The sequence below is a fragment of the Prionailurus bengalensis genome, chromosome B3, assembly GCF_016509475.1.
Source record: "Prionailurus bengalensis isolate Pbe53 chromosome B3, Fcat_Pben_1.1_paternal_pri, whole genome shotgun sequence".
Classification (NCBI taxonomy): Eukaryota; Metazoa; Chordata; class Mammalia; order Carnivora; family Felidae; genus Prionailurus; species Prionailurus bengalensis.
In genome coordinates, this window is record NC_057355.1 from 12,150,357 (window position 1) to 12,174,156 (window position 23,800).

Consider the following 23,800-nt stretch of genomic DNA (forward strand, 5'->3'; position numbering starts at 1 on the left):
TATGTCAAGTACACTTAGGTGTAAGAAGTGTATCTGAAGAAGTATCTCTAAAGTAAAAGATACATCAGTATTTGAGTATTTAAGCTATCTGAAAGGGGTAAGTTCACTGTACAGCCAGCCATCTGATCTGTATCCTGGTTTGTCCTTAGCCCAGTATTTCTGAGAGGAAACCCCAGCTAGTGCTTCTGTGTACCATTTTCGTTTTCAGAATGATCTTACATATTGGCTCTTTTAATTGTGCTCAGGATTATGAAATCCTTAAAAAATGTAGAAAAATGTAAAGAATATGAGAGACATTGATACAGGTGCCATGAAGCCTTGTCAGATGTGAGTTTTTAAGACTGAGGGTAAAGTTGAAGTCCCTGGTGTTTCTGACTCTAAACCCACACCTCTCCTTTCTTACCTTCCGCAGGAATAAGGGTGGTTTTAGTCCAGATGTCATTCTTGTGCTTGGTTTGAGAGTTTTAGGACTTTTGTTTGTCTATAAAGTCCATAATGGGTCACATAAACAGCCAGGCACTGTTTGTGTGCATTTAGGGCTTTTTCTCCACAACAATCTTATGAGGTAGGTAGTTATCTCCACTCTACTTATTAAAAAATAAGGTAAAGAGAGTCACATAAGTTGTCCAGTGTCACCACAGTTAAGATGTGGCACAGAGGTTTGACCCAGACAGTTGGGCATGAATGCCTGGGTTCTTAACTGTTCTACTGCACAGCCTCCTAAGTTCCATACGCAGCACATTATCTTGCTCTCCGTATTCAAAGACTTGATATAAATGCCACACTGTGTATGTCATATAACTTGATTTTCCTCTCGCAGCATCTCTATTTTTTGAGGTTTATCCATGTTAGTAGTTTAAACTTTCGGGGCCCCTGGCTGGCTTAGGTGGTGTAGCATGCAACTCTCGATCTCGTGGTCTAGAGTTCAGGTCCCACGTTGGATGTAGAGCTTACTTAACAAAAAAATTAAAAATTAAAATAATTTTTTTTCGTATTATTCTGTATTAAGACTTCTATAATTCATGGTTTCTCCTGTAGATGAACCTTGAGGTTTTCCAAATGTTTACTACTAAAAATAGCAAAATTGTTTTAAATATTTTATTAAGAAAATTTTTTTTAATGTTTATTTATTTTTGAGAGACACAGAGACAGAATGCAAGTGGGTTAGGGGCAGAGAGGGAGGGAGACACAGAATCCGAAGTAGACTCCAGGCTCTGAGCTGTCAGCACAGAGCCTGATGCGGGGCTTGAACTCACGAGCTGCGAGATCATGACCTGAGCCGAAGTTGGATGCTCAACCAACTGAGCCACCCGGGCGCCCCGAAAAATGTAAATATTTTCATTTACACATGTAAACGTTTCTCTAGTTCTGGGTTTTCCTAGGGCTTGCATGCACACCCATCACTTTCCTAGGTACTGTTGAATTAACCTTGAAAGCAATTATGGAGATTTATACACTCCTTTTCACAGTGAACTTGAGTTCCAGTTGCTTCCCAGTCTTAGAAACACTTGGTAATTTCTGACTTCCTAATTTTTGCTTATCTGAGAAGTATGAACTATTGATCAGTGGCGTAGGTGAACACTTGTTTTCATATCTGTTAGGCATTCATGTTTCTAATGAATTGCCTGTGCATATCCTTTGCCTATTTTAGGGTAATTTGTTTGTTCTTACCTTTTCTATAGTGCCCTTTATACATTCATGATACTAATTTGTTACTCGTAACAGTTGTTCTAGGTATCTTCCAGGTTGTGGTACACTTTTCTATTTTGTGTCCTTTTTCTTAAAATTGAGGTATAACTCTGAAAAGTAAACAGAAGGAATTATCACAGAGTGATAGAAGTTTGTGGGGTTTTCATCATTCTGAAATGTCATGATCTTGTGCCTTAGTAGTTTGTTGTGCCAAGTATGTAAGCCATTGACAACCATTCTCTATGGGTCCGAAAAAGTTTTCTTGAATTATTTTGTGGTAATTTCCTCCTAATTCTTGGTTTTAACTTTATGGAACTTTCTGTTTTGGATATTGAACTCTTGGGATGGTTGCCAGTATTACTACCTTTTTTATTTTCCATTTCTGCTTTTTAGATTCTACTTTCTAGGAGATGCCCTTCACTTTATCTCACATTATGTCTTTTCTTCTTCTTTTTTTCTTTTTTTTTTTGAGAGAGAGCACAAGTGGGGGAGAGAGGCAGAGGAAGGGAGAGAAAGAATCTTAAGCAGGCTCCACACCCAGCACGGCTTAATGCGGGGCTCAATCCCATGATCATAAGATCTTGACCTAAGCCGAAATCAAGAGTTGGATACTTAACTGACTGAGCCACCTGGGCATGCCTCACATTATTTCTTTCAGGCTTTTTACTTCTCTTGTCATGTTTTATTTCCCAGATCTCCCCCCACCCCCACCCCTTCATGGTTCTCTTGAATGTTTTTATATTTCTGTTGAATTTGTTTTCCATCATTCATGTTAGATATTTTTTCAAATGGCTTGGTTATCATTGTCTGCACACATATTTAGGAGTAGGGGCCTAGCCATCTGACGTGGGTGGAGCCTGATCAACTTTGAGTGCTCACCATGGGTGATGTGGTAGGGCTGCTGCCTTGGGAGGCTTCCAGTGTGTAGTTCCTCCTCTTAGATGGTCAGATTTTGTGGAGAAGAATCCTCCCATCTCCTAAGTGGAGGGCGAAGGCCTGGCTGTCTTCATTCTGGAGTCCGGGAGGCAGAAGGCCAGGTGATGGCTCATCTAGTGTGCATATGTCCATATGCTCCTGTTTCAGTGCGGCAGCCTTGCCTCTTGGCTGTGCCCATGTAGCCCAGTTCAGAGACCTTTCCTTCATACTCACCAGAGAATAACTTCCACATCTTTTGCTGAGCAGAGTTGGAGATTTGGGCGTCTCTTGTGACTCTGGGTATCAGTTACTTCTAAGCATTGTTGAAAAAACCCAATCCTTAGTTTTCACCCTCTCCTACTTGCAGAGGTGTCTAGAGAGACTCTGGGGGGAATTTTGTAGCATAAACCAGGTTGGTTCGCCTGTTAGGTCTGTTGAGTGATTTCCCTTGCTGCCAATATTTTGTGGCTCTTGTTTTCTCTCTCATTTTCCCTTGTCTTTATGGGCTTATCTCTTTTTAAGACCCTCCCTTTACTGTTGTGTTAGTGGAGTTGGGCAGGAGGAGAAAATGATTCTGGTGTTTAGCCCACCATCTTTATCTGGAAGCTACCCACGTAGTTTCTAATAAGCCTGAAGGACTTGTAAATATTTTATCCTGCAGTTTTAGATAGTTTAGATGGTGGTGAGAAGTTTCTAGGTTAGGTCTGTAATTTCGCTTCTCATCGGATCTTCATAATGGACTTAAGAGGCACTATCATGCCCCTGTTGCAGGTGAGGAAACAGAAGCATTTTGAGCTATAATAAAGGAAAGGTGTAGAGGTCTTCACTCTAAGAGATGCTGTTGGGACCTGCACCTCAGGTTTTCCTGACTTAATACTTACACTTGTTACCCTGACTCTAACCCATTCCTCCTCTAGGGTAACATGGCATGAGAGTGGGCCGGGTTTTCCCTGGGAATTAAGGGCACAGGAACCAAAGACAACGTGTCTTTGCTGCAAGTGTTTTATATCTCTACTCTGTTGGCCTGTTCCAGTGCAAAGAGAGGATGAGGCCCGTGAAAAAGGCACTGAAACAGCTGGACAAACCCGACAAGGGGCTCAATGTGCAGGAACAGCTGGAGCATACCCGAAATTGTCTGCTGAAAATCGGAGACCGGATAGCCGAGTGCCTTAAAGCCTACTCAGACCAGGAGCACATCAAACTGTGGAGGAGGTGAGTGGCCTTGGTCTCAGAATGCCTTGCTTGATTTGACAGTGTATGTGTGTGTGTGGGGGGGGGGGGGGGGGGGGGGGGGGGGGGGGGGGGGGGGGGGGGGATCTGTTCTTGTTTTATAAAGGGTGACATAACCACCTAATGAAAATCTTTCCCCCAATAAAAATCATCTATTGGCAACATACCTGCAGGCTTCAATTTCATTTTCCTGCAATAGGTCATTCCACTGAGACCAGTCTTTGAAATAGGTAGGATGATGTCATTATTTTACAAGAGAACAGCAGGAGTACCGAATTTGCTGACCTATTCTCAGAACAAGGACTTGGTCTATAAGCCTGGAAGGGATAAAAATCATCTGGTCTCACTACTTCACCCACCTCAGGTTGCTAGTCAGATATAAAAACTATTTGATCAGTTCTTTACTAACACACGAGGTGAAGCAAAGGTTAAAATCACCAGAACTGTGATTTCTGTATTCTCTGATAATTAAAAAGAACACTAGTAGTCATTTGTATTAATACAGTTTAATACAGAACTTCAGTTTTTAAGGCATATCATGGCTCATATATATTCATTTATATATTCACTTACGATATTTTACAAAAACAACTGGAGTGTCTTCCTCAAAACTCATTGTAACACTGAGTCTCTAAAATCCACAGTCTTTGAACTCCTATACTTCATGGTTAATATAATTATTTAGGTATAATATGCCCAATCTCAGTGGATTGGTTTTGAGTGAAAAACAGATTTAAGAAAACTTCGCCATGATGCTATCTGTAGCATGCTTCACACCCATTAAAAAGATATTAAGCTTCAAATGTTACTTTTATTCCCCTTTATACTGTTAACCAGCTTCTTCCTGTAACTAACTAGCCTCTGGGATGTATTTCTACCCAACTTAATCTCTGTTGGAAGATAACAAAAGGTCATCCTAGTACATAGTCTGTGAAGCTAGGATTCCTCCCGTGACCTGGGGCCTGTCTGTGTTTAATTGTACCAGGTACTGTGGTCCTGGCTAACAGTAGTTCATAAGAAGGTCTTTGTCCACTCAGAAGAGACGGCCCTTTATGAAGTGGTGATTGTGAGACCATGTGTGTGGTAGGTGTTCGAGAAGGAGGAAGGGCCTGCAGAAGAGCAGTGGGAGGAAACTCTTCTGAGAGGCAGGCGAGTGGGCATGGGCAGGGTGGACTTGCTTAGATGAGGAGAGTTTTCAGGCTTTGGCAAAGGCTTCAAAGTGAGACAGTGAGAAGGGGGGCTGGGAGGTTTTTAGGGTTTAAAGACAGTTTGTTAAGACCACCGATGGCTTTGCACCTGATGCAGCAGGTTTACTACTTAGGGAACCCGTGGTTCCTGTGGGTGGCGTGACATGGTGAAACTCTTCTCTTCATTGTGTGGAGAGAGGTGAGACTCCTTTTCCAGCTCACTGCCAGTACCCCTGCCTCCTTGTTCTAGACACCTGTTTTGCCCAGCACTCTCCTGTTCACTGTAATGCTTTGCTGGGGTGGATGTGGTGGAATTACAGTGGAGGCGCCTCTTGGGAGTTTTCAGGAAGAAAGGATAGACTTTGTGGTGACAACTGGGAGGAGAAGGGGCAGGAGCACGGAGATGCCCGAGTGTATGGAGGTCTCCACCTGGAAGATGGTAATGACGGGTTGGGTGGCAGAATCCAGGATGTGCAGAACGTGGAGGAAGACTCCAGGGCTTTCCTGAGTGCCAGTGAAATAAGGGATTTTAGCTCGGAAACAGAGCCTTCGTCTCCAGACCCCTCAGTCAAACTCTGTGGACACGGCATCTGAAGGAGTGTTAATGAAACACAGACCTGAAAGAATGTTCCTGTTATTTAATTTCTACACTTGGAGAGTATCCATTGCAGAATTCAGTAGCTTGCCATCCATAAAGAGAATAAAAAGTTATTTTAAAAATTCTGTAATTTACTAGAACTATTATTTCTTTTTTTTTTTAGGAACCTATGGATTTTTGTTTCCAAGTTTACAGAATTTGATGCTCGAAAATTGCATAAATTGTACAAGATGGCTCATAAGAAAAGATCTCAAGAAGAGGAGGTAAAATACAAATTTAATCCTAATTCGTACTAACAGATAAAAGCCAGTTGCACAGAGCAATTCCTTAGTTACTGTTTTTCCCTGGGGAGATGGTCATGGAATGATACTTTTGGTGCTAGAAGGGTCCCTGGTTCTCTGCCCTCCCCTCACAGACGGATGTTCAGGTCCACCACAGCCCTGCCTCCCTGTACTGTGTGCTCCTATGCCGTTTTAGCTCTGCGCTTTCTCAGCACACTGCACTGGTAGTGAAAGTGACAGACTCGGTGGCTGAAATAGCCAATCTGTTAGAACCAGAGTGTTAAAATTCTGACAACGTGTTGTTACCTGCATTCTTTTTTTTAATTTTATTTTTGAGAGAGAGCAAGAGAGCGAGAGAGAGAGGGAGGGAGGGAGGGTGAGGGGCAGAAAGAGAAGTAGACACAGAGTCTGAAGCAGGCTCTAGGCTCTAAGCTGTCAGCATGGAGACTGACGCAGGGCTCGAACTCATGGACTGTGAGATTATGACCTGAGCCGAAGTCAGACGCTTAACCAACTGAGCCACCCAAGCGCCCCTACCCTGCGTTCTTATGCCCATAATCATTTATTCTCTCGTCTTGTGGTAGCTTATGATCGTGGCTCTTGATAAGTCATGTGGGCAGAAAATACTTGTTTTGTTCTTTTCTGGGTCACGTATACTTGGTGTTCCTTCCCGCGTTTGTATGTAACGTCCCAGCTACTCATGTAAAGGAGCCAACATGAGAAGGTGCCCAGAAGTTCCTTCCCTTCTTTGGCATAGGGGGATGGGCACATAAATGCCTTAGCTGATTTTGAAGACATGCCCATTCACAGATCTGCTGACCTGCTACATCAGCCCTTTAGGGCCCCCGAATCAGCCATTTAGAGCCAGTCTCTGGACATTTAATACCTCCTCCACTAACCTGTCAGCTCCTCAAAGGCAGAGATATTATGCTTCTCATCCTCTGCTATATCCTCAGTGCCTGGAAAGGTACTGGGCACAGCGAAGGTGCTTAGCAGTATTTGTTGCATGAACTTAACATGCTTAGCATTGTGTTGTACTGTAGAATAGTATGCTCAAGTAGTTTATAATTTAGAAGAATATGATATGGTAGTAATATATAGAGATAATATACTAGTATCATTGAACGTTAATGTAAATTTTAAGCATTATAAAAGTTTGCGAGGATAGTCAGGAAAAGCCTGAGGAGGGAATGAAATAGTGGGAAAGACCCTGTAGTGGGGAGTGAAAGTTACGATGAGGGTTTATAGCTGAACACACGATGGTAAAGGGGCCATGTTAGTCTAAGTATCAGCAGTTAGCATATTGAACAAAAATAGTGGTCCTGCTGCTGGGGGTGTGCACTATCACAGCCTTCTGGAGGGACAGTTCAGTCAGATTTGTCAAAAGACAAAAACAGTTCTTCTGAGAATTTAATGAGGTAATTAAGGATTTAAACATGTTTATTGTGGAAATGACTTGAATGCCCAACAATAAAAAATAGATTAAATAGATTATGATATATTCATGCTGGGGAATATTATTCGGCCGTAATACAATAGTGTAAGTAAGTGTTTGCATGAGAAAATTTTCATAATGTGTTAAGTGAAAGAAGAATACCAAATAATATTTTTGTTGTTAAAAAAAAAAAAATAACACACACACATATAAACACAAGCTTAGAAAGATATGGACCAAATCGCAGACATTAATTTCTTTGGTAGTGAGATTTTAGGGCACTTTACGTTATTTTTTGCTGTTGCTGTTCTTATTATATTTTCTACTATTTTTCTATTACATTTTCTTGTGTGGTAAAGAAGTAAATAAACATTGAGATGTTTAGCTTGATGACTTTGGCGTAGGAACTAGTTCCCACTGGGCTAGTCAGAGGTTGTTTGCTCTAGTTAGTCTAGGAAAGTTGTGTTCCTACTTTTACATGGTCCAAGATGAGTCTCTGAGAAGGCTGACAGCCTGGGCATCTGTCCTGGGCGGGCCCTGTGCAGTGGCACCCAGCAGCCCATGCACACGGTCTTACAGTGACTTGCCAGGGGAGCGTGACTTTCTTGTCAGAGCAGCAGGGGGAGCTCAGGGAAACTTATGAACATGGTTTATAAGAATATAGTAGATGACAGGTTGGAAGCCAGAAGAGGGGCAAGAGGGGAATACTTAGAGGTGGTGACCTCTGTACTATTCTTGGGAATTCAGCCTGGGGTCTTAAGATTCTTTGGTTTCCTTTTATTCTCAGGAGCAAAAGAAGAAAGATGATGTGATTGGTGGTAAGAAGCCATTTCGACCAGAGGCCTCAGGCTCCAGCCGGGACTCCCTGATATCTCAGTCCCACACCCCACACAACCTTCACCCTCAGAAGCCTCACTTGCCTGCCTCCCATGGCCCACAGATGCACGGACACCCAAGAGATAACTATAATCACCCCAACAAGAGACACTTTAGTAATGCAGGTAGGTCATTAAGTGGAGTTTTAAAAAGAGATGCCAAAAGAATCATTGTATTTTCCGAAAATAGCTAGACCTTTGTACTTTATTCTCCTTCAACACTTTACTGTCTTCTTTTGTCTTAGTGACACAGCACATAAAGTAAAGATCCAAAAGGCTCCAGCTCTAAGAAGAACATGGCCACCATCATAAACAAATGACAGACTGAGAGAAACAATTTAATTTACATTATATAGGACAGTCACATGGTTAAAACTGCTAATACTGAAAGAGCCTTGTAAATTGGTAACAAAAGAGTAACCAAATAGAAAAATGGGCAAAGGTTAGGAGTTGGGAATTCACACAGAAAAGGAAATTCAAATGGCCAATATGACAAGATGGCCAACATTGCTGTTAGGGAAATGTAAATTAAAGCAATGGTAAGCTAACCAATTTTTTTTTTTTTTTCGGTCATTCAGATCAACAAAAGTTAAAAGGGTGAAATACATACAAATTGCTAAGAGTGTGAATTGCTACAGTCTTTCCAAGAATTAATCTCAAATATCTTAAATACATAAGCCCCTTTTCTGTATGTATGAGGATGCCATTCAGTCTTTTTTTTTTTTTTTTTTTTTTTAATTTTTTTTTCAACGTTTATTTTTGGGACAGAGAGAGACAGAGCATGAATGGGGGAGGGGCAGAGAGAGAGGGAGACACAGAATCGGAAACAGGCTCCAGGCTCTGAGCCATCAGCCCAGAGCCCAACGCGGGGCTCGAACTCGCCAACCGCGAGATCGTGACCTGGCTAAAGCCGGACGCTTAACCGACTGCGCCACCCAGGCGCCCCTAGGATGCCATTCAGTCTTAGAATGGCAAAAAGTTGGAAATAACTTGAATATCCATTAATAGGAGAATCATTGGATAAATAGTAGGACATTTGTACTCTAAATATTATCATCAATTATTAAAAAGAATGAGTTGACTTTATAGATCAACAACAAAATCTGTGTCTGTGTTTAAATTTATTGAGGTGACAATCATATAACATAAACTTTACCATTTTATTTTTTATTTCTTTTTAAATGTATTTGTTCATTTTTTTTTCTGTTTTTGACATTTAGTTTTAAAATTTATCTACTTATTTGTTTATTTTTTAATTTACATCCAAGTTAGCATATAGTGCAATAATGATTTCAGGAGTAGATTCCAGTGATTCATCCCTTATTTATAACACCCAGTGCTCATCCCTACAAGTGTCTTCCTTAATGCCCCTTACCCGTTTATCCCATCCCCCTACCTATAACCCCTCCAGCAACCCTCAATTTGTTCTCTATATTTAAGAGTCTCTTATGTTTTGTCCCCCTCCCTGTTTTTATATTATTTTTGCTTCCCTTCCCTTACATTCACCTGTTTTGTATCTTAAGTTAAACTTTACCATTTTAAATACCTAATTCAATGGCATTTAGTACACTCAGAGTGTTGTGCAACCACCACTTCTATCTTAGTTGCAAAACATTTCCATCACCTCAAATGGAAATCCCACATCCAGGAGACAGTTTGTCCCCATTCCTTCTTCTCAGCCTCTGTAGTCCCCAGTCTGTATCCTGTCTATCTGGATTCATGTATTTTGGACATTGCATATTAATGGAATCATACTATGTGTGTCTGACTTCTGTTTTCAAGGTTTATGTTTTTTTGTTTTTATAATTTAACTTTATTTTTTATTTTTAAAAATTTACATCCAAATTAGTATATAGTGAAGCAATGATTTCAGGAGTAGATTCCTTAATGCCCCTTACCCATTTAGCCCATCCCCCCTCCCACAACCCCTCCAGCAACCCTCAGTTTGTTCTCCATATTTATGAGTCTCTTTTGTCCCCCTCCCTGTTTTTATATTATTTTTGTTTCCCTTCCCTTATGTTCATCTGTTTTGTCTCTTAAAGTCCTCATTTGAGTGAAGTCATATGATTTTTGTCTTTCTCTGACTAATTTCACTTAACATAATACCCTCCAGTTCCATCCACGTAGTTGCAAATGGCAAGATTTCATTCTTTTGATTGCCGAGTAATACTCCATTGTATATATATACCACATTCATCCATCGATGGACATTTGAGCTCTTTCCATACTTTGGTTATTATGGATAGTACTGCTATAAACATGGGGGTACATGTGTCCCTTTGAAACAGCATACCTGTATCCCTTGGATAAATGCCTAGCAGTGCAATTGCTGGGTCGTAGGGTAGTTCTGTTTTTAGTTTTTTGAGAAACCTCCATACTATTTTCCAGAGTGGCTGCACCAGCTTGCATTCCCACCAACAGTGCAAAAGAGATCCTCTTTCTCCACATCCTCACCAACATCTGTTGTTGCCTGAGTTGTTAATGTGAGCCATTCTGACAGGTGTAAGGTGGTATCTCATTGTGGTTTTGATTTGTATTTTCCTGATGATGAGTGATGTGGAGCATTTTTTCATGTGTTGGTTGGCCATCTGGATGTCTTCTTTGGAGAAGTGTCTATTCATGTCTTTGCCCATTTCTTCACTGGATTATTTGTTTTTTGGCTGTTTTGTATGTTGTTGTTTTTTAATAGTTCATTATTCTTAATGTTTTTTTTTTTTTTTTGTTTTTTTTTTTTTTTAGTTTATTCTCAAGTTAGTTAACACACAGTGTAGTCTTGTCTTCAGGAATAGATTTCTATGATTCATCTCTTACATATGACACCTAGTGCTCGTTCCAACAAGTGCCCTCCTCAATGCCCATCACCCATTTTCCCCATGCCCCCCAACCCCCTACCCCATCAACCCTCAGTTTGTTCTCTGTATTTATATGGTTTGCTTCCCTCTCTGTTCTTATTTCTCTTTCCCTTTCCCTATGGTCATCTGTTAAGTTTCTCAAATTCCATATATGACTGATATCATATGATATGTATCTTTCTCTGACTTATTTTGCTTAGCATAAAACCCTCCAGTTCCATCCATGTTGTTGAAGATGGCAAGATTTCATTCTTTTTCATCATCGAGTAGTATTCCATTGTGAATGTATGTACCACATCTTCTTTATCCACTCATCAGTCAATGGACATTGGCGCTCTTTCCATAATTTGACTATTGTTGAAAGCACTGCTATAAACATTGGGGTGCATGTGCCCCTTCAAATGACACCCGTATCCTTTGGATAAATTCCTAGTAGTGCAATTGCTGGGTCATAGAGTAGTTCTATTTTTAAGCTTTTGAGGAACCTCCACACTTTTCCAGGGTGGCTGCGCCAGTTTGCATTCTCACCAACAGTGCAAGAGGATTCCCCTTACTCCACATCCTCGCCAACATGTGTTGTTTCTTGAGTTGCTAATTTTAGCCATTGTGACAGGTGTGAGGTGGTATCTCAATGTGGTTTTGTACGTCTGTCTGTGTTGTAATGGGTATCAGTACCTCACTCCTTCCTGTGGCTGAATAACCTCGCATTGTGTGGGTACACACCACAGTCTGTTATCCATTCATCTGTTGGGGTTGTTTCTACTTTTTGGCTATTGTGAATAGTACTGCTGTGAAAATCTGTGTGTAAGTTACTTTTGAGTACCTATTTTCAGTTCTTTTGGGTATATACCTAGTAGGGGAATTGCTGGGTTATGTGGTAATTCTAATTTAATTTTTTGAGGAACCATCAAATGTTTTCTGTAGTGTATGTTTGAATACTGTTTTGCATGCTTATTCAGAACAATACTGTGTTTGAATTAGTATCGAGAAAGTTGTGAAAACACACACTATATATAGCATACATAGAAGTCCTAGTATAGGATTTTGCAAAGAATCAAATATTCCATAATAATCTTAATGAAGTGTACATTTCTTTCTAAACTTAAGTTTTAGGATTTCCATTTGATTTCTTTTGAAAAATACATTTCATTCTTCTGGTAAAATTCTCAAGCTTTTAGAAAACTTGATTTTCTTCATCTTTTCCTCTGTTTTTGAGCATATGAATTAACAGTTATTTAAAAATCTTTGCTAAGTCCAGTATCTCAATTCTTGTGAATCATTTTCTGTTGTGTGTTTTATTTTTCTTGGTTTTCATCCATATAGGTCTGTCTTTGGCATGCCTAGTTATTTTTGATTAAGTGGGGGAACCTATGTTTTAAAAATTGTGGAAGCTCCAGGAGCACCTGGGTGGCTCAGTCAGTCAAGCATCCAATTCTTGATCTCGGTTCAGGTCTGATCTCAGCGTCGTAAGTTCAAGCACCATGCCAGGCTCCATGCAGGGTGTGGAGCCTACTTGAAAAAAAAATTATGGAAGCTTCAGGTGGTGTTGTTTTCCTAGAGAGGATTCATTCTTTCCTCCCCAAGGGCACATGGAGTGTAAGGCGATCATTCTGGTCTAGTCGTCTAGTCTGCCTCTGGGCTCCCCTGTTCCTGGGGCTTAGCTCTTCAGAGTGCTCAGCAGAGGGCCTGGAGCATTTTCTGCCCCTCATCTTCTGCAGGCCCTAGACTCGAATCTTGGCTTTCTCAGCACCATGAGACTACCTGGACTGCTCTGCTCTTCTGAGGCTTAGGTCTTCAGCCTTCTGCTCCCTGCAGATTCAGCACTTATCGTAAGGGAAGACTGGATGTGTGTTTGAGCCCTTCAAGTCTGCCATGTACCTCTAGCCTACGAAGGCTCAGCTTGTGCTGGTAAAAGCTCAGATGTTCAGCTCCTTGCCTCTGCTCAGAATCACAGGCCTCCCCAATGACTATAGCGGTCACCTTACCTCTCTAAGGTTTTCTGCTCTTCAGTCTTAACGCCTTCTAGTCTAGTCCTGAATGCCCTGTCTACTCTTTGATGTCCTCAAACAGGTAATTTTTGTTTATCTGGCCTTTCTTACTGTCCTTGGCGGAGCGTAATTCTGCTGTAAGCTACCCTGAATTGCCTGGAAGCCCAAGTGCCAGGTCTTCTAATGTTACAAATCTAAGTAGTTCTGAGTTAATTGATCCCCATTTGATGCAGGGGGACAAAAGGTAATTACTCTACAAGAGTAATTCCTCTCGAGAGGAAGAGAGAGAGAGGGAGAATGAGAGTGAGAGGGAGAGCAAGCGAGATATATCCATGTTCGTAGATCTGATTGTATTATCTGTATTGACTTCTTCCTGGGATCAGACTGGTTTTGTGTTATTCGTGTGATGTCACTGATTTTGTGTTCTGATCCTTTGAAAGAACTCTTCTTATATCACTGTAGTCTTTTATTTAAGTCTTGGATTCTTCACCCATCTGCTAAATAGCTCAGTACTTCCTAACAGCGACCTACCTCATGATGGGTTCAAGAAGAAAGAAAAGCACTGTTCAGTTCCTCTGGAAATAAATGAGTTGGCTTGATTTGTAAGCCTCTCCATGATACCACAGACACTGACACCCCATTTGAAATACTACTTTCCATTTGAAGCCATCGCCAAGTGATTGGTTTTCGTGTTGTGAAGGTGTCTCTTTTTGTTGTTGTCTGTTAAGTTATTAGGCTGAATAGTTAAAGTTTTTTTTACTTCTTGGTCCTCTGGCCTGATCCACAACCAGAGCAGCAGGGAATTTAAGCCACTGGCTGAGTGTGTTATCAGTTCCTAAGCTGTCAGGTTCCTTCATTATTCTTTGGCTCTGTAGAAAAGTATTTAGAAGACCGGCAGCATGAGTAGAGGGGTATCTCCTTGGTGGCTTATTTTTGGTGTTAATATAGTTGTAGATAGAAGACGAATTTCCCATGAGGCCACGTAGTTCTTCTGGGTAAGCCTGTGTCCCAGTTTCCTAAGGCGCCACAAACTGGGAAATGTATTTTTATACATTTTTGGAGGCCAGAAGTCTGCACTGAGTGTCGGTCGGGTTGTCTCTCTCTGGGAGATGTGGGGGAGGATCTGGTCCCTGCCTCTCTCCTGGCTTGTAGTGGCCACCAGCAACCCTCGTTGCTCCTTGACTTCTGGTTGCGTTCTTCCCGTCTCTGCCTCCATCTCTAGTGTCTCCTTGTCTCAGACCTCCCTCTGCCTTTCTCTTAGAAGAATATCTGTCGTTGGATTTAGGGCCCAACCTAAATCTGAGATGATCTCATCTCAGAATCCTTAATTGCATACGCAAAGACCCAGTTTCCCAGTAAAGTCACTTACAGATTCTGAGTGGACATACATTTTGGGGGTCACACTTAAACCCACTATAGCCTCCATTCCTGGACTTCTATGTGTTTACTGGCTTTCTGATTAAAATAAGTGTGATTCTTCTGAAGGAAAAGGGAGGCTATAGAAGCTGAAACAGATATCAGTTTGGCCCTACCTTTGAGAGTTAGTGTATTGATCCAAATCCAACGTTAGAAGATTCACTTTTTATAGGAGGAGGTTTATCTCCTTGATGTGGGCTGGGAAAGAGTAGTAGTAGAATCAGTATGAATAGCCTGGAAATATTTTCAGAGACCAGGCACTGGCTGACCATGTTATCTGTAGCAGTGGGTAAATAAAGTTGAGATGTGTAAACAGAAGATACCACTTTATGGCTATGAAACTCAGCAGTTCTGTTTTCTGAATTAATGTTTAGGGGTTTTTTTGTTTTTTGTTTCTGGGTTTTTTTTTGAGTGAAATCTGATTTTAAGGGTCTGCCCCAGATTGGAGGGTAAAGAGGCATGGAAAAGAAAAAGCAGTAATTTTTATGATTTCATAAGGAGAAAAGCAGTGAGTTTTCTTTTGCCTTAAAAGTTGAGAGAGAGAAGGTTGGGACTCATTACTGGTATGTTTACCAGCAGCAAAAAGGCTAGGAAGGAGGAAATTTAATGTCTATTTATATAACGTGTCAGCCTTTGAGTTTAAACTTCAGTGGATGTGAAATTCAGCCATTTTTTGAAGTCATGAAACCTTTCTTTTCCTGCAGATCGAGGAGACTGGCAGAGGGAAAGAAAGTTCAACTATGGTGGTGGCAACAGCAATCCTCCGTGGGGTAGTGACCGGCACCACCAGTATGAGCAGCACTGGTACAAGGACCACCATTATGGGGACCGGCGACACATGGACGCCCACCGCTCTGGGAGCTACAGACCCAACAATCTGTCCAGAAAAAGACCTTATGACCAGTACAGTAGCGACCGAGACCACAGGGGACACAGAGATTATTATGACAGGTAGGCAGAAGGTCCCAAGACACCAGGCCGACCTCTGCCAGGAGTCTCACTGGTTAAGGGGAAGAGATAAAGTGACATACACATTAATGTACTTATTAAATGTTCACCGAACATCTCATCCTGTGCCAGTCATGGTCCCTAGTCTGAACCAATGTTTTTGCCATCAGGACATCCTCAGGGTGTTGGGGAGGAATCACGGTGTAGACAGCTGATATGGTGTGCTAAGTGGATGATTGAAAGTAGAGGTTTTGAGTTTTTCCTGAGGACTGAGGCAGAGAAGAAGTTGCTGATTGTTGATTTGGGCCTTGAACAGTCTGCTAAACAGAAAGGGAATGGGTATCACAGGCCGAGGCCAAGGGTGAGCATCCGGAGAGGGAAGTCCAGAAGATGGACACATTGGCTAGTAAGAAGGCCTTGAATGCCAGATTACAGGTCTTAAGTTGTGTTCTCTGGGTCATAGGGAGCCATTTGCAGTTTTATCCTTCTACTTGTACAGGAAAAGAGTTTTGTGTCTTCTTCTGTGGAAATGTAGGAAAGTGGTAGCCTTGAAACATTAGAGTCCACGACCAAAATTATTGAGCTTGATGTGAGGCTCTTAGATACACTGGGTAGCAGGGATCCTGAGATGGGTCCCAGCCTGTGGACGTTGCCTGCCACCAGTCCACAGTTTAGGGGTGAAAGACTTGTGAAGTTTTACCCTGTCTACAACTATACACCACCATTAACGAGCCAAGATTGTAACTTGGGAGAGTTACCAAGTATATAGGAAGGGCTAAAGTTTTCTGTATTCTTCCTAGAATAGGACTTGACTATATTTTAACCTCACAGCAACTTTGGCTTTTCTTAGGCTAACGACATGCTTTGCTTGGACTTGAATTTAAATTTGGAAAATTTCATATTCAGCATCTCCCTTTTTGGAGGATCTGGTAACACATTATATAGCCAAGTAGCAGCTGTCTCCTTTAGAGGAGGTTTCAACTGAACCCCTTTGCCCCCACCCTTCTGTATCATCTTGTGTGGCTCCAGTGGGCATTTGCCCTACATTTCTTTGTGTAGATCTGTATTTCTATTCAGCATCATTCTTTTTCTGCCCAAAGGACTTTTATTTTAGTATGGGTCCGCTGGGGATAAATTCTTTCAGCATGTGTATGTCTGAGAGAGTCTTTAGTTTGCCTTCATTTGTGAAAGATACTTTGCTGGGTATAAATTCCCAGGTTAACACTTTCCGTACTTTAAAGATGTTCCTCTTCTGTCTGCTTGCTCTGTTTCTGATGGAAAATCTGTCATCTTTATAAAACATGTCTTTTTTCCTTCATTACTGGTTTTTAGCCATTTGGTTGTAGTGCTGCATCCTGCTGTATTTTTCCTCATGTTTGTTTTGCTTGGGAAGTGTTGAACTTGGATTTGTGGGTTTGTCTTTCCTATCAAATTAGGAAGATTTTTTTTTTTTTAACCATTATTTCATCAGTGTTTTTCCTGTCCTACCTCCCTCATCTCCTGTGGAGATCCCACTTAAACCTGTATTAAGGTGTTTGCATTGATTGCTGTCACAGCTCACTAATGCTCTGCTTATTTTTTTTTAATTTTGTTTTCTTTCTGTCTCAGTCGGATAGTTTCTGTTGGCTGTGTCTACAAGTTCACCAAGATTTTCTTTTTCAATGTCTAACCTGCCTTGAGCCCTATACAATATATTTTGCATTTCATACATTATAGTTGTATTTCTAGAAGTTGTATTTGAGCTTTTTCTTTTTTTTTTTAACTTAAATCTTTCTAACCTTTTGAAATCTGGAATACAGTTTAAAAATAGTTTTTAGGGCACCTGGGCGACTTGGTTGCGTGTCCGACTCTTGATTCAGCTCAGGTCATGATCCCAGGGTCGTGGGATCAATCCCCTTGTCGGGCTCCATGCTCTGTGTAGAGCCTGCTTAAGATTAAGATTCTCTCTAGGGGTGCCTGGGTGGCTCAGTTGGTTGAGCATCTGACTTTGGCTCAGGTCATGATCTTGCAGTTCGTGCGTTCCAGCGCTGTGTCAGGGGCTCTGTGCTGATAGCTCGGAGCCTGGAGCCTGCTTCGGATTCTGTGTTTCCCTCTCTCTCTGCCCATCTGCCGCTCACTCTCTGTCTCTCAAAAATAAATAAACGTTAAAAAAATTAAAAAAACAAACTTCTTTCTCTTTCTGCTCCTCCCCCACCACTCTCTCTAAAACAAATAAATAAAATGAAATAAAAGTAAAAGCAGCAGCTCTCAAAGATGATAGTTCTCCTTTTAAATATAAAAAAATAGTTTTTATATCATTGTTGTCTGATTCTACCATTTGGATTAGTTGCAGCTGATTAACTTATCTCCTCATTATGGTCCTTCCTCTTTTTTCCATGCCTAGTAATTTTTGATTAGATGCCTCACTGAGTGCTGGATATTTTGTATTCCTATAAATATTCTGGAACTCTGTTCTGAGAAATAGGTTATCTAGAGGCAGTTTGATTCTTTCAGCTCTTGCTATTAAGATTTGTCAGAAAGAGAACAATGCTCTGACAGTCTAATTGTTCCCCCTCGCTAGGCTAAGAACACTTTGTTGTACTCCACTGATGTCCCTTGAAGCTTGAGGCTTTTTGGTGTGGCTGGTGAGAACAGGGCCCTTGTACCTCTAATCTTCTGGGTGGTTCTTTTCCTGGCCTTGGATAGTTTCTTCACATGTACACACTTTATAGTGCTCAATTGAATACCCAAGGGGAACCCTTTGCAGCTCTTTGAACTTCTTTCTGTGTGCAGAATTCTCTATTGCATTCCATCCTGTGAGCCCCAGCTGCCTTGGTTCTGCCCCCTGCCTCTCAACTGAGGACGTCTCCCCTTCCCTGTGCTGAGGCCTGGAAACTGTCTCAGGGCAATGAGTGGGGTTGTTACAAGCCTCATCTCACTAGTTTTCCATCCCTCAGGGAATCGCTGTTCTTTGTTAATGGACATCTGGTATCTTTAAAACCATTTTTTGTCCCTTTCTGCTTGTTTCAGGTAGGAGGGTGAGTCTAGTTCCCCGTATTCCACCTTGACTGGAAGTTGAAGTCACCAGCTCTCTCTCTCTTGTTTAATGAGGGGAAAATTCACATAAACTGAATGAACTGTTTTAAAGCAAACAATTCAGTGACCTTTAATACATCCACAATGTTGTGCAACCACCGCTGGTGTTAAGTTCCAGATGCTTTCATTGTCCTGAAGAAAACCCCATGACCCTTAAGCAGTCACTCCATTCTATCTCTGCAGCTCCAGATAATCACCAATCTGTATTTTGTTTTTATGGATTTACTTGTCTTGGATATTTTGTATAAATGAAATCAAGCAAGATGTGGCCTTTTGTGACTGGCTTCTTTGGACACTTAGCATAATGCTTGAGTCTCATCCACACTGTGGTTTGCATTGTAGTACTTCATTTCTTTTTGTGGCTGAGTAATCTTCCATTGTATATATATACCACAGTTTGTTCATCCACTCATTGATGGACATTTGAATTGTTTCCACCTTTGGCCATTGTACAGAGTGCTGCTATGAACATGAGCGCAAAATTATTTGTTGGAATACCTGTTTTCAGTTCTTTTGGGTCTATACCTAAGAGGTAATTGTTAGTTGTATGGGAATTCTACATTTGGCTTCTTAGAAACCACCTGTTTTCCACAGTGGCTGAAACATTTTACATTCCTACTAGCATCGTATGAGAGTTGCAATTTTCCCACATCTTTGCCAACACTTCCTTTCTGTGTGTGTGTGTGTGTGTGTGTGTGTGTGTGTGTGTTCAACATGACCATCCTAGTGGGTGTGAATCAGGTAAGTAGCTCCTTGTGGTTTGATTTGCATTTCCCTGATGATTAATATTCTTTAAAGATGTTGAGCGTCTTTTCATGTGCTTAGTGGCCATTTGTAGATCTTTGGAGAAATGTTTGTTTCAGTCCTTTCCCCGTTTTTGAATTGGGTTGTTTGTCTTTTTGTTGTTGACTTGTACCAATTTTCTTTTAATAAGATAACAAGCAGTTTACTGTGGTGCTAAGTAAAAATTTTACTGTTCTTTACATGGAGTCAATTTATTAAATACTTTATTTAACTCTTCATTTATTGTTGAATGTTTGGGTTGATTGTGGCTTTTCTGTTACTAATAACTTCTCGAATAATTTCTGTGGCTCTTTTTCCCCTCAGGCCAGGTCAAAGAATATGAAAATGTTTGTAGGTCTGGCCAGTTTTCCTGAAGGGAGTGCATCTTTACAGAGCCTCCAGTGATTCAAGGGTGTCCTTGTTTCATTGCAGACTTGAGGTGTATGTCATTTTGTAGGGTAGGATTGGCCAATAAGTGTAAAATAGCCCTTTGTTATTACTTCTGTTGTTTTTTCTTTGTTTGTTTTTGATTCCTAGTAATGTGAACATTTGTGAACTCTGAGTCCTTTGGAAGGGTCCTTGGGTATGAGCGCGTGAGGGTGAGCCAGGTGGGCGAGGAGGAGGGGGCGGGCTTGAGCTGTCAGCTAAGCCTTGTGTCTCTGTTTCAGGCACCATCATGACTCCAAGCGGAGGAGAGCCGATGAATTTCGGCCTCAAAATTACCACCAGCAGGATTTCCGACGAATGTCTGATCACCGCCCCCCTGTGGGCTACCATGGCCAGGGACCCTCGGACCATTACCGCTCTTTCCACACAGACAAACTGGGGGAGTATAAACAACCCCTGCCCCCCCTGCACCCCGCCGTCTCAGACCCTCGCTCGCCCCCTTCTCAGAAATCCCCCCACGATTCCAAGTCACCCCTGGATCACAGGTCTCCTTTGGAGAGATCACTAGAACAGAAAAACAACCCAGATTATAACTGGAATGTTCGGAAAACATAAAGGACAGCTGGGAATGAAGGGGAGAGCAAGAGTCATTAAGCACCTGGATATTTTTGGTCTGATCCAGTAGGAGCCAGTTATCTAGACCAGTGAGTGGAGTTTCTGGACATGCTGCTGCTGTCAGCTCGCCGGTGGAAGGAGCACCTCAAGGAGCGGGGAGCCTTTCACTTGGGCCAGCTTGGGTTTGGGTCGCCACTCCTGCACTTTGACACCCCCTCCCATTCCAGCCTGGTCCTGGCCTCCCACTGCGAGGAGCGCTAGGAGGAAGACGTGACTTTTGCGTCCCAGCTTCGTGGGCTGTGTTTCCCCAGTGAAGGAAGAAGGGATCTCAGAGTCACGAGGATTTTGTTGCTGGGTCCGTGTGCTCTGGGCCCACGTGCAGTGGGCTGGGAAGGAGCGTGTGTGTGAAGGTTGACGGGACCTGCTGGGCCGCGCGTGATCTGCTTCACTGTGATGTGACGGATGCTGCTGAAGGGGCGGGGCGTGGGTGTCGCCTCGTAAGACTTGAAGGGGAGCAGGTACACTCCTCACATGTGTTCTTGGGAGAACCATACACTTGGGCCTCCTTGTGATGCCTTTGGTGCAGGGGCTGGTGGGGAGCAGCTTCCACAGTGGCCCCTTCCCTACAACACTAACCTTTCCCACACTATCTGGACATTTCAGAGGTTCGGTCTCCTGAGCGGGTCTCTTTTGCCCTGGTCCAGGGGAGAGTCGGGCCCATCTGGCTGACTTGTGCGTACTGTGAGTTTTCGGCAGCGTTGGAGCTGGCGTTGGGTCTTCCTTGGCTGGGAGTGGGGTGAGAGGGGTGAGAGAGGGGCTAGAGGGGCGGTGTGGCCAGGGACCCGGAATCCCCGGTGGGGTTCTGATTCCTGGGATGAGCAGTCTGAGGGCAGGGCCTGGAGAGGAGGGGAAGCTTGCTGCCAGCGCGCGCCCAGGCAGGTGTGTGGGTGGCAGGCATGCTTCCCCGGGGGAGGTGGGGGGGGCGGGGCTTCAGTGTCGCGCCAGGTCAGCGTTTGCAGCCACGCTCGTTACTTCAGTTCCCTTCGCACAGCTTGAAGAAGTAGACTGCACAGAACATGCAACTCCTGACGCCACAGGGCGGGTGGACAGATGAAGTCTGGGTCCCTATTGGGAACAGGCTCCCACTCCCAGTCGGAGATCGTTAGAATTGAACTCCATTGTTTTTAGAATGAGATCAAATAAGGCGTACACCTAAGGTAAAGTTTTTCCAAAATAGGAAGCCTCCAAGGACAGGGGACTGAGCTGCAGACAGTAAGAGTCCTACTCGGGTTGAACAGAGTCAGAAGTGGGAAGGCGAGTCAGTTGTACCAATTAATCAGCCTCCTTTCATTTTACATTTTACGGATACTGGGCCTTCCATTTTATTCCCTTTAAATGTAGCTTGCCAGTATTGTTTGACTGTCCAAAGGCCTTTCTAGGTGGAATAACGGACTTGAACCTACACTGTGCCTATATGCGTCCAGGCTCAGAGCTGGTGACCACCTTTCCATTGGGTGTGCACAGGGTTAAACTCCCTGAACTGACCTGTGAGGACTTCATAAAACTGTTATCGCTTACTTGCTGGTAACCTGGGCAGCACCATTATTGCCTTTACTGAGAAATTCCCAAGTCAGCTCGCCCTAGGGAAGCAGATGTGGCTTTGGTGGGTCATCGCACGCAGCCTCGTGGGGCTGGCCGGGCGTGAGTTCCACGTGAGAGTCTGGGTCCTCACAGCTTACGTTGGGAGCTTAGTAGGTCTGCCCCTTCCTTATTTATCTCCTCTCGGGACTGGGATTGTTCACCGTGGGCTCGTATCCGGTGAACATGTCCTGGACCACGGCCCAAAGAATGCCTGGGAGCCTCTGGCCACAGCCACTCCACTGGGCACATGCTGTGACTGCTTGGGAGAGAAGAGGGTGTCTGCTGTGGCCTCCACCAGCTTAACTTCTTGCTGACACTACCCTGTGTCTTTCTTGCCCAGGCCAAAGAGGAGGGCTAGGTTGGCTTGTCCCTTCCTGTGGTGGGAGGAAGGGAGGGAGGGATGAGCCCCAGGATGTCTTCCCCCTGTGGGAGGGAAGTCAGGCTGTGTCCCCTGGGAAGCCAGGAAAGTCACTGGAGGCCCTGTGTTTCAATACTCATCAGGGTTTTTTTTCCTCTGAAGTTGATAGGAGATGTGAGTTATTCCCAAAGATGTCTCATCATGAAGAAAAAGGAACTTCCTTTTGTTTACATTCAGGACTTACTGTGCCATATGATGTAGCAAAAGGCAATATTAGCCAGATCAGTGTTAAATTGATTATAAAATTACAGTATCCCCATAAAAGCATCTATTTTAGGTGTTGAGGTATGTTTAGAGAGTCAGGAAAAAGGAGGCATTTCCTCATTGACCTAAATCAGTATGAATATTGTATGCTTTTATCAAAAACAGATTTGCACAGATAGGAATTCTCTCCCTTGTGGATAGGATAAAGTACCCCAGGAACCTGTGAGGGTGATATCACAGAGCCTAGCTTTGAAAGATTCAGTAATTGGGTGGAGACTGCAGGGGTTGAGGAAGAGGGGAGTTGGCATCACCTGGAGTCTGAGTGTGGAACAAGGGTTAGCATGGTATCCCACAGCCCTGGGAAGGGGTGCGGTGAGAGCTCCAGGCATCACTGCGGTCTTTCGGAGATGCTGGAGAGAAGCCGCCAGGCCCTCTGCAGAGCCCCATCTTACGGCCCCTGGTCCCCCTCTCTCCTAGTCCTTGCGTTGGCCCTTTCACGGGAAGCCAGAACACTTCTCGCATCTGCTGCAGGCACTCTAGCCTGATGGCTGTGAGCTATATCAGGATGTGTGGTGCACACGCGATTCGGTTACGAATTCACATGGGGACACTGGAATCCTACAGACCAAAATCCACTCGTCAGCAGGAATGGTGGCCCGGGGCCCAGCACTGGTGGTCTTCCGGGCTCGTCTGAGGGCCGCAGTGTCAGGCGGAGAGAGCCAGGCCAAGGGTCCAGGCTGCTTTAGTCCATCTGACCCCACTCGTTTGGGGACAGATGGTTTTTCTTTATTGTAAAATTGTGGACTTTTCAAACCTGTTGACTAAACAGTAATTAATTTATATTTGTGAAAAATGCCACTGTCCTAGTGATTTCTGATGTAAATAATGTTGTTTATATAGTATGTATTAAATTTTCCTACATTGTACAACTGCTGTACTTTTGATTCTTGTATATTAAACAGTGTTACTAAGGATTTTTAGAATTGGGCAGACACGTTGCATTGCGTTGCATCGCGTTGCATCGGCGTGAAACGTGACCAGATCCGTGTCCAGCTCCCTTCCCCTGGCTGCCGGGTCATTTGACCTGTTCGACAGCTTGTGAAATGGAGCCTTTTGAAGTCTCAGTGTTCTTCCTACCAGCACCAGCGTGTTGCTGGGTCTAGGACCCTCACACACAGGTTCCGGAGGTTTTCCCTGCGTGGCCACTGCCAAGGGTAGCGGTCCCTGGCTGGGCAGCTCCCCGCATCTGACAGGATTACCCGG

The 23,800-nt window shown here is 43.2% G+C and overlaps 1 protein-coding gene across 6 annotated transcripts in view; it reads left to right on the forward strand.

Moving 5' to 3' along the window:
• CHD2 (chromodomain helicase DNA binding protein 2) overlaps positions 1 to 23,463 on the forward strand; it is a 122,716-nt gene extending 99,253 nt beyond the window's left edge. For 5 of the 6 annotated variants that reach the window (XM_043554764.1, XM_043554767.1, XM_043554763.1 and 2 more), the window contains 5 exons: positions 3,638 to 3,816; positions 5,783 to 5,882; positions 8,123 to 8,336; positions 15,171 to 15,417; positions 19,941 to 23,463. In XM_043554764.1, the coding sequence (XP_043410699.1) occupies positions 3,638 to 3,816; positions 5,783 to 5,882; positions 8,123 to 8,336; positions 15,171 to 15,417; positions 19,941 to 20,274 (1,074 nt within the window). In that variant the 3' untranslated portion in view covers positions 20,275 to 23,463. Of the gene's footprint in view, positions 1 to 3,637; positions 3,817 to 5,782; positions 5,883 to 8,122; positions 8,337 to 8,455; positions 8,750 to 15,170; positions 15,418 to 19,940 lie in introns of those variants that run through there. The other variant, XR_006293183.1, reaches the window with a different exon arrangement.
• Positions 23,464 to 23,800: the final 337 nt, after the last annotated feature.